General features: G+C 41.4%; 1 protein-coding gene across 2 annotated transcripts in view; it reads right to left on the reverse strand.

The window, feature by feature from the left end:
• The window catches only part of COL4A4 (collagen type IV alpha 4 chain), a 130,187-nt gene that overhangs the window by 44,339 nt on the left and 73,063 nt on the right, over positions 1–12,785 (reverse strand). For both annotated transcript variants that reach the window (XR_014016454.1, XM_081241946.1), the window contains exons 25-32: positions 12,008–12,191; positions 10,168–10,236; positions 8,315–8,422; positions 7,622–7,840; positions 5,581–5,742; positions 4,364–4,534; positions 3,191–3,334; positions 735–842 (exon numbers count right to left, since the gene is read on the reverse strand). Coding sequence is in view for 1 of the 2 variants with exons in the window: in XM_081241946.1 (XP_081098072.1) it covers positions 735–842; positions 3,191–3,334; positions 4,364–4,534; positions 5,581–5,742; positions 7,622–7,840; positions 8,315–8,422; positions 10,168–10,236; positions 12,008–12,191 (1,165 nt within the window). In the remaining variant the exon portion in view is untranslated. The remainder of the gene's footprint in view (positions 1–734; positions 843–3,190; positions 3,335–4,363; positions 4,535–5,580; positions 5,743–7,621; positions 7,841–8,314; positions 8,423–10,167; positions 10,237–12,007; positions 12,192–12,785) is intronic.

The raw sequence follows: 12,785 nt of genomic DNA on the forward strand, positions 1-12,785 counted from the left end.
GCTTCCGTGACCTCACTGTAAAAGGAGCCGCCCATGAAGAGACTCAAGGCTATCCCGGGGGGAATGAGCAGCATCACCTGCTTTATTTTAACATGCTCATTTTACAAATGAGGAAGGACCTACCCAGAGAACTTAAAACATTTATTCCCTAACAACTAGTTAAGGAGAGGGCCAACAAAAGAACCCAGGTCCCATGCAAATTAAGTCTAAACTGGGAAAAGAAAACACAAACATGGTTGTCAAAATCCTTGCTCTGGGGTGTTTCTGAGGACCAGCAGGCATCGAGGGGCTTGTTAGAAAGTCAGAGGCAGACGGGCCCAGACCTGCTGATTGAGTATCTGCGTTTTAACAAGGGCCCCAAGGGATGCACACGAAGGCTGAGTAGCACCCACTGAAATGAGTTGGACAGTCATTGTGCTCCTCATTTTAAGATCAGCCAGTGAAACCAGGAATACTTTAAACCTGGTACCAATATTTCATGGATCTGTCTGGACTGATCCTAGTTTGGAATATCCAAATCTTTAAACACATATGAACTACAGCTAAGTTTTAGCATGGAAAGAAAAGTACCAGGAGGTTCTGTAGTGTATATTTTTATTTTTATCTAAAGAATGACCTTTCCTAATCTCCGAATTACAGTTTTCTTGGGAAAGTTGTCTAATATGCATGCTTGTTTGAATGACCTGTAAAGAAGTCAACTTATTTGATATGGTTAAAAAAACATAAGCATTTACCTTCTTCTCCTGGGAATCCACCATCTCCAGGAGGTCCAGGTTCCCCGGCTTCCCCCTTTTTAGAAATAATATCCATTTCTCCTTCATATCCTGGGGGTCCTCTTGCTCCTTTGGATATTAATTATATAAGAGCAAAACAAAAGGAAGCACCACACACGTGATTATTCTGTTACAGCTCCTCACTCCCAGTTTGCAAATCCCCATTTAACCTACTACACTGTATTTATGTTCATAGATTGCACGGTATCAACATTGTTGATTGACTTCCTAAAGGAAGGGCCATGCCTTTTACATTCCTTTCCCAACTTGTCCAGCAAAGGGGACTGGTGTACACTGAAGGCTCACTGAATGTTTGCTAAATTCAACCAAACTCATCTCAGAGTCTTCAGTAAAAAGAGACAGGCTTGAAAAGTTCCAGGTCAAAAATACATCTCTTTGTGGTACATATATAAAATGGAATATTACTCAGCCATTAAAAAGAATGAAATAACGCCATTTTGCAGCAATATGGATGGACCTAGAGATCATACAAAGCAAGGTAAGTCAGAAAGAGAAAGAAAAATACCATATGATAATCACTTATATGTGGAATCTAAAATACAAGACTAATGAATGTATCTATGAAATAGAAACAGACTCACAAACATAGAGAACAGACTTGCAGTTGCCAAGGGGAAGGGTGGGGGGGGGGAAGGATTGGGAGTTTGGGGTCAGCAGATGCAAACTGATATATATAGAATGGATAAACAGCGGGGTCCTACCATATAGCACAGGGAACTATATTCAATATCCTGTGATAAAGCATAATGGAAAAGAATATGAAAAAGAATATATATATATGTATAACTGAGTCACTTTGCTGTACAGCAGAAATGAACACATTATAAATCAACTATTCTTCAATAAAATTTTTTAAAAATACATCTCTTTATCCTGTAAATTTTGAATTGTCCATCTCATATTTTCCAGTTCCTTATCTTCCCCTTCCTAACCAGCCTCCAATATTTTCCTTACATTAAAAGAACAGACACTTAAGTTGGTTCTCCACATAGAGAATTCTAAGAGGTAGGAAGGGTATACAGTATTTCTCCTGATTTCTGCAAACACTATCCAGTTGTAGATGTGGGCTGGAGTGGGCTCATCTCAGCTTGATGAGAGCCACTTACTAACAAGTCAAGAATTTTGTAAACTAGTTGTTAAACCATCGGTAGTTTTAAATCAGTCATGTTGAGCGTATTTATGGTGGGAGTATTTACACCCTGGCAATCAGCAAACTGTAGTGTAGTAATCAGGGCACTTTTTAAAAAACTTTATTTTAGAGAGCCAGCTTACCAGAACATCACTGGCATTAACCCAATTTTAAATATTTTTAGTGGGATAATTATATAGAAGCACAATAGCACAGCAAACATCACTTATCTAAGCTAACAGAGAATGACTCTGATTCCTTGATTCTACATAAATAATTTACAGGCTAGTAAAACAAAAAATAATAGTAGAATCAATCATCTAAAAATAATTTGAATTAAATATGAGGCTATTTTCCCAAAGGGCTTTAAAGACAAAAACCTTGTTTCTAGAAATTGTTAAGCATTCATTCTTAACACTGGAAATGAAATCTTACCTTCACTCACCACAGCCTCATGGCTAAGAGATCAAAGTAAATATTTAACAGAGATGGGCACAGAACATTGACACCAGTGGTCTTGAAACTTTTTTTTAAATAGTAACAGAAACTTTTCTTTAAATGAAGCTTGAGAGAGATGCAATTCATGGCCCAGATGAAAGCGGACTCATCCAGTTCAGTGGTCAGCAGACTACAGCCCACGAGCCAAATCCCACCTGCTGCCAGTTTTTATACAATCCATGAGCTGTGAATGACTTTCACACTTCTAAATCATTGGGGGAGGGGATTCAAAATAAGAATAATACTTTATGACATGTGAAGTTAAGTGAAGTTCAAGTTTCAGTGTCCATAAATAAACTTTTACCAGAACACAGCTATGTTTGTTTGTTTACGTGTTGTCTCAGGCTGCTTTTGTGCTACAAATGCTGAGTTGTGTAATTTCGACAGAGACCATATGGCCTTAACAAAAAAACTGCTTTTTTCATTTAGAAAAATTGAAGGAGGGTTTGGGGACCAGGAGTCCTTCCTGCACCCCCTTCCCAAAAGGTGAGAAGGTTTTCTGAAACCCAAAAGCTATAAATCAAAGTCCTTGTTAATTTTTTTCTATTAATAGAGCAATTCATTTGCCATAGTTATATGGGATAAGATTGGGAGGAAAGGAAAATACATCTTGTTTAAAATCCTAAAACAAACACCATAGATTCAAAAAGCAGCAGAATCCAAGCTGCAGGATAGTTCTATTTTATTTTTTCAGGGATCATACTTATAGGTTCTGGTCAAACACTAAAAACAATCTATGCTGCATCGCTGTGCCATTAGCTGCGTTTACCTTTGCCACCTTTCACTCCTCGGTCTCCCAGGGAGCCGGGCCAACCCTTTTCTCCGTGTTCTCCCTTTCTGCCAGGGTGTCCATCTGGGCCAGGTTTTCCTCTCTCTCCCGGAAAACCCAGGAAGCCGGGCAGCCCCTGGGGTCCTGAGAAGTAACATGAATTTTTAGGGAAAAGTTTTATAGGCTAGTATGGTACCTAGATTCGCGTTCCTTGCCGTCCACCTGGAGACGCGAACTCCCCCTAACTCTGAGCTTGTGCTGAAGGGAACAGTCACTACCAGCCTCTCGCCTGTAAGAGACATTCTGTCCCATCCAAGTCTCAGTTTCCCCCCCCACAGATCTGAACTGCAGGCCTTTATGCTTCTGAGTCCAGATCCCACAAAACTTTAAGAGAACTGGGCTTCTCTGGTGGCTCAGTGGTTAAGAGTCCACCTGCCAATGCAGGGGACACGGGTTCGAGCCCTGGTCCGGGAAGATCCCACATGCCGCGGAGCAGCTAGGCCCATGTGCCACAGCTGTTGAGCCTGCGCTCTGGAGCCTGTGCTCTGCAGCGGGAAGCCACTGTAATGAGAAGCCTGCACACCACAATGAAGGGCAGTCCCCACTCTCCGCAACCAGAGAGGGCCCACGTGCAGCAACAGGGACCCAATGCAGCCAAAGATAAATAAATAAAATAAATAAATTTTAAAAAGAAAGCAGAAGTTCAAAGATGCTGGTCTGGGCCTTGGCACACAGGTAGTGCCTAAAAAAAAAAAAGAAAAAGACAACTGGGTATTGGGGAGGGAGGAGGGGGAGGAAGGGGGGAGGAAGGGGGAGGGAGGGGAGGGAGGGGGAGGGGAGGGGAGGGGGAGGGGGAGGGAGGGAGGGAGCACAGCAGCCCTGACCTCCCCCCTCCATCGGTACCACCCAGTTCCTCGGGCAGAAGTGTGTGGGGGTTCTGTGGACCTAACCCCTCCCCCAACACTCCCATTTACCTAAACCAGAACACTGTGCCCCTGGAAATTACAATACAGAAGACAAGAAGAAGGGAGAAGTCACACAGGAAAGGACCAAGTCAGGTTAATATACCAGTAAACTCTACAGTATGGTCACATGTAATTGTCTTCACTTGGCAGTGGATTTCAGGTTTATAAAATGGCGGGGGGGGGGGAATAATGGAAAAGTAATACCCACCCTTTGGGCCTGGAAGACCAGGTAGCGCATCATCGCCAGTGGGGCCTGGGACTCCCGGGGGCCCTGGGGGTCCATCTGCCCCCGGCCGTCCTGGGACTCCGGGGAGGCCCTTCATTCCAGCGGGTCCAGGAGGCCCCATGTCCCCTTGTTGTCCTTTCCAACCTGGGGCACCTGTGACAAACCGCAGTAACAACAGTGTAGGAAGACTGAGAACTGGCTTCACACGCGGGCAGGAAAAAAATCCACGGTAGCTTAAATTGTGTATCTGTGGCCAAGTAAACAATATTTATCAGCTAAAATCACAGTAGTGACTCTCCATCAGTCTAAGTATATATTTTTCTGGCTGCTATAAAAAGAAAGGCAGATTACTTGAATAAATATTTCCCAGTTGAGATGCATTATAAAGTCTTTTAAAATGGAAAATGGATAAGGGTAAAGAATTTATATTTACTCTTGGGTGGGGAGAGGGTGGGAACTAATAGAAGAAAACATTCCAGGTGCTTCTTAAAGCTACAGCCAAGTGAATTTTGGTCAAGCTGTTCACTGTGTAATGAGAGAATTATAGGAATCAGCAACGTCATCTAGAATTGTTGGTGATTAAAAACAAAGTTGTAGTGGCAGGGTTTGCTCCAATCTCGTTTTGATCCTTTGAGAGGGTGTATTCTTGGATTTGGATAAACACAGTAGAATTTAAATAACAGGTGACAATCTGGATGGTGAAATAAAGATCATATTGGAAATAGCCCCCCAGCACCTTGTGTTGAGAGACACTTCCTCATGGGTCTCTTTGATGTCTTGCTGGGTATTCCAAGAACAGAGGGTCCTGACCCATCCTCACTCGGGCTATTTCTCAAGGTTGTGTTGGCAGCAAGCAGCCTGACAGATATAGTGCCTCCCCCAGTAAGAAAAGCAAGCTGTCTTGCAGGTTAATGTACAGCTGTTGTATCTCAGGCTCAGAAACGGCAACCCACCATGTGTGCGGCATCCACTAGCCCCTCTTATATCACCGCCGAGACACTTGGGTGACAGAAGGAAATGACACAAACCAACATGAAACTCATGCTACTTGCGGTGCCATAAATAAGCAAATCCTTTGTTTCTGACCCAAGAATCTTGCTTCTGCCAGCATCCGTAAAAGAGCAACAGGTGAGCTTATTCCTCTGTAGGTAGGGTAAACCCCACACCTATCACAGTTCTTGACACCTGCCGACACTTACCTGGACTTCCTGGAGCTCCAGGGAGCCCTGGTGGCCCTGGTCTCCCTGGAGCGCCTCTTTCACAGGAATGGCCGTGTGGACCTGGGATCCCTGGAAATCCGGCACTTCCCTCTCTCCCTTTGGGACCTTTGAGACCCGGGAATCCAGGCATGCCAGCTGGCCCTGAAATGATACAGTTCATCTGTGACACTGAGGGCATAACACTACATAGACGGCCTACAGTGGTATTCATGTATATCAACACTGAAGGTAAACATTTTGATCGTGGCTCTGGGCTCCAATGTGTTAAGCCTCTGAATGGATTTTCTTATCATAGATGGTAGTGAGCTCCAAGTGCACGGTAGAAGCATGCATTGCTAAAAGAATTACTTGATAAGGTTATGTAGACAATATAGAAGTTGCTTATGCAAATTAAAAATCCATGCAGTTCTTCCTGATTTTCATTAACCTCTAACGTTGCGGCAGGCTTTACACCACAATGCTTGCACGCCCAGTTTGTACTGTCTGAATTTGCATTCTGTAAACGATCTCATCACTCCAACTCTCAAAATTTGTATTTATTGGAAAGATAGCATCATGATCTTCAGGGGGGAAAAAAGTCTTCCATAATTCTAACACCCTAACCTAAAAAGCTGTTTTATTGTTTAATGTTTTCATTGTATTTTGGTTCATATGTTTGCATTTTAAAAATAGTAATTCCAGTGCACTTTCAATTGTTGGGTTATTTCATATTGCATGTTAATATGCAAATGTTTTCCATTTTATTGTAATCTTTGCAAATATAATTTTAATTGTTAATAGCTGAATAGTATTCCTTTGAGTGTGGTGTGTGAGTGTGTGTATGTACATATTACTTAACTCTCTTTACTGTTTTCAATTGTTCCTCTACTGTGAATAATATAATAATAATAATAATAATAATAATAATATTTTCATACTAACCATCTCCTGTTGAATTCTTCCCTTAAATACATTTCACAAGTGAGATAGTGGGATTACTGGGACAAAATTATTTTCATTGACTCACATAATGTATTATCTTGTTACGTTCCAATTAAATGGGTTTTTGTATATGAATGCTTCTGACTTACAAACTATTGGATAAGCTGAGGACAAAGAATGTGGCTTATTTCCCTGCCTTCTATTTTCCCTGTACTATTGTACTATCATGGGTCCTAATAAACACTGGCCCATCCATCATTAGAAAAGAACCAGAACACTGTTTGTAAAAGTCTGATCTGGGGTTCACTTTTCATCACCATCCCCCAGGGGTTAAAATTCAGACTGGACTGCTGGGCTCCACCCAGTTCTGATGTAATGAATCACAATTTCTGAGATTGGGGCCCAGAACATGGTGATGCTAATGACCCCCACCTCTACCCCTGTTTTTTGGGGGGCGTGGTATTTTTAAGTACATTAAAATCTGAAAACCTCTGCTGGGGATCCTGAAGAATCCATAGCGATTTCAGGAAAGAATGTGAATCAGTGCCAGGGCCATCTCCCCATCTTAAGTTTCACTGCCCTGCCTGCTACCCCTGCTGGAATGAAAGTCCCTCTATCCTGTCACCTGTCCAAAGAACACAGCGTCTGCCAGGACTCAGCTCATGCCTAGCTCTCCCCCAGAGCTTTCCTTTGAATGCCAGCCCACGCTACTTTGCCCCACGGAGCTGCTCTTCTCTGACAGCCTGTCCTGCCCTCCTTCAGCCTGGCAATGGCAGTGGGCGGGTCATTCAGTCCCTGCCCCTCAAAGCTAACATACTGTCCTGGAGTCCAAAGCAGGCAGATGTCTGGTAGCTGCTGAATCAAACTGAACAGACTGAGCCACGGTGAGCTGGGTTTGAAAACAACCAGTAAAAGGCAAAGGCAACACTGCGGATGTAGGTTATTAGAAATGTAACCACTGCCCATGTATGAAGGAAGATGCTTGACTGAAAATTTTACATTCTAGATTTTTAAGGCAAGATAGTCTAGACACTCTTCAGGGACCTGTTCCAGAACCGAGCTGGCTTTATGGACCACAGGAAGAGCACAGCCCTCATACCTGCAGCCCCCGGTCGTCCAGGATCACCTCTGAGTCCTTTTGACCCTGGTACTCCTAAAAGACCCCTCTTTCCTGGGGGTCCTGGGTAGCCAATAGCAGAGTCTCCCGGAGGTCCTTTCTGACCATTCATTCCAGGTGAACCTGGAGAGCCTGGGGGCCCGACAGGGGAGGAACCCTTTTCACCTCCGAAACCTGGATCTCCCATATCACCATGAAAACCTAATGAACAAAAAATTGTTTAAATTGTTTAAATTTTACATGTACAGATATAGAACCAACACACATATAAGACTACTACTTTGATAAAAACACATTGTTTTAAAATACAGGGATACGTACTAAAATTAAGAGTAACTTAAGAGGCAATACTGTTTTTTGCCACCTTTTGTCAGAAAATGAACTGTAACTCCGTGTTTCCTATAAGCCAATGGCGTTTCCCTAATTGCTTTCATTTACTGGCAAACAGTCTGTCTAGACTGAGCAGTTCCTACAACATAATATAATATAATAGCCTATAACTCATGCTCCAGGTTTAAGGAGCCCTGAGACATCAGTATCATTACCTAGAAGTTATCGAAACATAGCTAAGAGCTTACTATATCAAGGAAAACCATTCCCCCACCATCTGGGGATCCCTGGGCCATTTGCTGACTAAGATCATGAGACATTCCTAAATGAAAAGCATTTATTTACCAGGTGGACCAGGTATTTCTGAGATTCCTGGTTTGCCACGTTGACCCTTTTCCCCATCCAAACACCTCAACCCAGGAGCTCCCCGACGACCTGGAAATCCCTTTGGACCTAAACAAAAACAACAAAACACAGACACAATAAAACACAAATCAAATGAGGACAAAATAAGATAATTTTTAAAATAAAATCTATGTTAAGTCTTTCTTAGGGTATTTCTACTTTATGGAAGTATAGGTGGTGCCTAGCCTGGTTTTTATAAGTCTTGTGCTCCAAAGAAGCTTTTCATAGAGATTGTGTTAAGGTACTTTCTCAGAAGCCATACTGTAAAGAATTCTTTCTGAAAGCCTTTGGGACGTACACCACCATTCAGATGACTCTTTTGATACCTTCCCATGCTGAGTCTCAAACACAAATATGTGAGGATAGCCTTCCTTGTAAGAGGACAGAGGTGGTGGCCAGTGTGTGGCTTGATGAGAAAGCACCAGAATAAAGAGCAAGTCTAATTCCCTGCATCTTACTGCATTTGCCCTTAAATGAAGTACAGGCAAAAAGCACCTGCAAAAGGAATTGAGATTTTTTTTAAAACCTTCTGTGTTTTCCTACAAGGAGTTATCTAAGCTAAAATAACTTATAAATCATGAACTTCAAAGGAGATGCAACTGCTAGCTGAAACGTTGAGTGTTCATTTCCCTTGAGGCTGAAGCTGCTGCAAGTGATCATACGTGTTTTTTACCCATCCATGACAAAGTACCAGCAAATGTGAAGATGAACGTGCAATCAGTCAACCAACCATTCTTCACTCCACTGATATAGAATTATATTTCCAAACCCTTGCCACTGCCTTGTGGTGGGTGGCCCGTATTTCCCACAGTTTGATCCGGGGCTTGGCCATGTGACTTGCTTTGGCCAATAGGATAGTAACACCATGAAGTAATGAGAGGTGTGAACAGTGCCAGTGAAGCTGGGCCCCACCCTCTAGCATTTCTGCAACCACAGGAGCGGAGTACACCCTGGCCTCACAATGAGATGCCTGTTGCAGACCTGACCTGACCCAGGATCAGGCACGAAGCCGATAGAGACCATCTTAGATCAGCTGAACCCCACCCAACAACAGACCCATAGAGAGAAAATAAATATTATTTGTTAAAGCCCACTGCAATTTGGAGGTTGTCACACAACACTATTGTGAAAGCTAGTGGTTATAGAGGGCAATAGAGAGTCATTCATCATTCAACGCTTAAGTACTTTTTGTATTGATAGTTACGTAGAACAAGAAAGGTGACCTTTAGTGGCCATGCTAGTACTTAACAGGTCAATTTAAGTGAACTCTAAATAAATAAAAAAGAATTAGACAAAATCCCTTATATAGATCTAGGGTTTAATTCAGCTATAAATATGTGACTGAGTCAAGTGCAGTGGTTGTATGAAAGTGTAATCATGGGTGTAGATGCATGGGCATTTTTCAGAATGTTTCTGGTCAGATATTTGGGTCTCTTGGAAAGCAGAATAGAGTAAAACTTATAATCAGTAAGCAAGTGATCAATTTTCACTCTCAGGGCACAAGTAAAGAAAGAAGATATAGTTTTAAAATGCTCAAAAGGCAATCATTTTTGCTGATATGTGATCAAATCAAGGTAAATTTTGTTGCACAGAAATATTATTCAGAGTGTGTTTGGTGGACTGGGGACCCAAGGGGAATGGCTACAAATGCTGTTTCCCCACAGTCCCTCAAAACTTTATAATCAGGGTAGAAATATCCTAAATAGTTCCCTGAGGATTTGCTATTGGTTTCTCTGTCTTGTCAGTTCTTCTAGTTGGGAATGTGTACGACAGTAACTTCTCCTTGATCGTACCTGGAGGTCCATCAAAACCTGGCGGGCCTGGCCTCCCAGGGTAGGTTACATTACAAGGAATTGCATCACCTGGAATGAAAAAAAAAATTGGCATTCACATAATTGATAGTCCAATGCAACATGAATCTCAATGACAACTTGATCAAGATACTTCTTCATACAGTATATGTGGAATTCAAAGGAAAAGAAGACTCTCGAGTCTCATTAGGTCACTTGAACTACGTTTATTTTGAATTTCTAGAAGATCTGTCCTGAAATCTGAACTTCAACTGTCAGACAGTAATAGACAGAAGGGGAATAAGAAAAATATTGATTCCAAGAAATATAAGTTTAATAACCTACAAAAAATAATGGATGTATAGATCCATGGATGTCCAATACAATGGAATCAGAAGCTTTGATAAATCATGAAATAGCAGCAAGCATCCAACACTGAGTTCCCAAGATTTGACTCCTAGCTTGGATGTGGGGGAATTGTGCAAATGAAGAGACTGGGAGAGATACTAATAACAGCTTCCGTTTACTGAGGGCCTGCCATGGGTCAGGTGCTTCAAATATATTGTCTCTGGGGGCTTCCCTGGTGGCTCAGTGGTTGGGAATCCGTCTGCCAATGCAGGGGACGTGGGCCTGAGCCCTGGTCGGGGAAGATCCCACATGCCGTGGAGTAACTAAGCCCACGTGCCACAACTACTGAGCCTGTTCTCTGGAGCCTGCGAGCCACAACTACTGAGCCCATATGCCACAACTACAGAAGCCCATGCGCCTAAAGTCTGTGCTCTGCAACAAGAGAAGCTACCGCAATGAGAAGCCTGCGCACCACAACAAAGAGTAGGCCCCGCTCACTGCAACTAGAGAAAGCCCGCGTGCAGCAATGAAGACAAAACACAGCCAAAAATAAAATAAATAAATTTATTAAAAATATATATGTATACTGGCGCTTGTTTTTCTAATGACTTTGCAATATGGTTTTGTCATCCTTCATTTCACTTGGTAAAGAAAATAAAATTTCAAAGTCGTGCTCTGAGTTTTCTTCTCCTTTAAAATGGAATGTTTCCCTTTTATAACAGAAATTACATCTCATAATGTATTATACCATAAGCTCTAAAATTAAAAATGTACCATATAAATAAAAATACTGTTATATTTTGATGGTTCCAGACCATGATCTTAAACCATATCAAATTCCAAGGTATTTGTCTTTCTATGTTGTCAAAGCAAGAACCAAACATATTATTATATTATAAAATTTCACAAGTAGCTATGTAACTCAAGTCATATGCACATATTACAAAAGAGAAAATCTTAAATCAATATTTTTCCAACCTTTTAAAAAGTTTTCAGCTATAAAACTACAAGTCACTTTATTGTTTGAAATCCAAATAACTGTCAAATATATTTAAAATCCCTCCTTTTTTCTCCCTAGAATGCCTACGAATGGGTTTTCATGGAAAATGCTGTATTTTTAAAATGAAATATTAGTGTTTTTATTCCAATAAAATGCATAATCTCAAAAGATAGTAAAAAAAGAGAGATTTTGAATATATACATGTATGTAATTTTGAGTCATACTGTCCACACTGATACTGAGAAATGAATGAAAGGCAATTTGCCAAACCAGTAAAACAGCAAAGACATCTTAGCATTTTAAAGATTTGTTTTAAGTATTGATTGTGCTGTAATGTTTTTATTTGTTTGACAACATTCAAGGTTTGAACAGTGAATTGTGGGAATTTTATTTTAGAGGTTCTACCATAACTGTAATAACTTTGCCCAGAAGAGAGGCTTACTTTAGTTTCCATGATTTCACTTGACATTCTGCCACAAAAACATTCCAAATTACCTTTCTGACCCTTCCAGCCATCAGGGCCCCTCTTGCCTGGGCAGCCTGGAGCTCCTGGTTGCCCTCTCTCTCCTGGTGGACCAGGAAATCCCAGTCCCGGAGGCCCCCTAGGTCCTGCTCTGCCCGGGGGGCCTGGTGGTCCAGGAGGCCCTTTATCACCTGGGGCTGCATCTTCATGATCTCCCTGAGAACATTTGCATCAAGAGTCAATTACCAACCTTTGAAAGGCCATGAACTCAAAGCAATCATTGTCACTGTAGGCTACAAAAATGCATGCAGAAAGCCAGTTAATTCTAGAAGTTACTTAATAGCAAACGTAATTGTAAATGATTAACAAAGATTCTTCTTAATGTTTTACATACATATTTACAGACATATATATGCTCTTGATGTGTGTTTTATGACTCAAAAACAGAAAATTATATGTGTTATGTCTTAAATACAGAATAAGAAATTTTATTTAGAACCACTCTGTGACAGCAAATACAATAAAATATAGAAATGCATAAATTAAGGGAAGTAGTGGGCTTACAAACTAAATAAATTCTTATCTATTAGAAATATTTTTTCTGCATTATTGTAAGACACAGGGATGGACTTCATCACCCTCCACCTCTGTGGGCCAAGGGCTGACAAATCCTTTCTCCTCCTGCTTAAGAATTTGACCTTTGGTTAAGGGTCTAGTTCTGCTCTTCAGGAATCTGCATAAAAATGGATGTCAACTGCCGTTACTAGACCACATTGCTTATGGTAAAATTAATCCCTGGCTGCAAAACTT

Source organism: Mesoplodon bidens, assembly GCF_964165515.1.
Source record: "Mesoplodon bidens genome assembly, chromosome: 8".
Lineage (NCBI taxonomy): Eukaryota > Metazoa > Chordata > Mammalia > Artiodactyla > Ziphiidae > Mesoplodon > Mesoplodon bidens.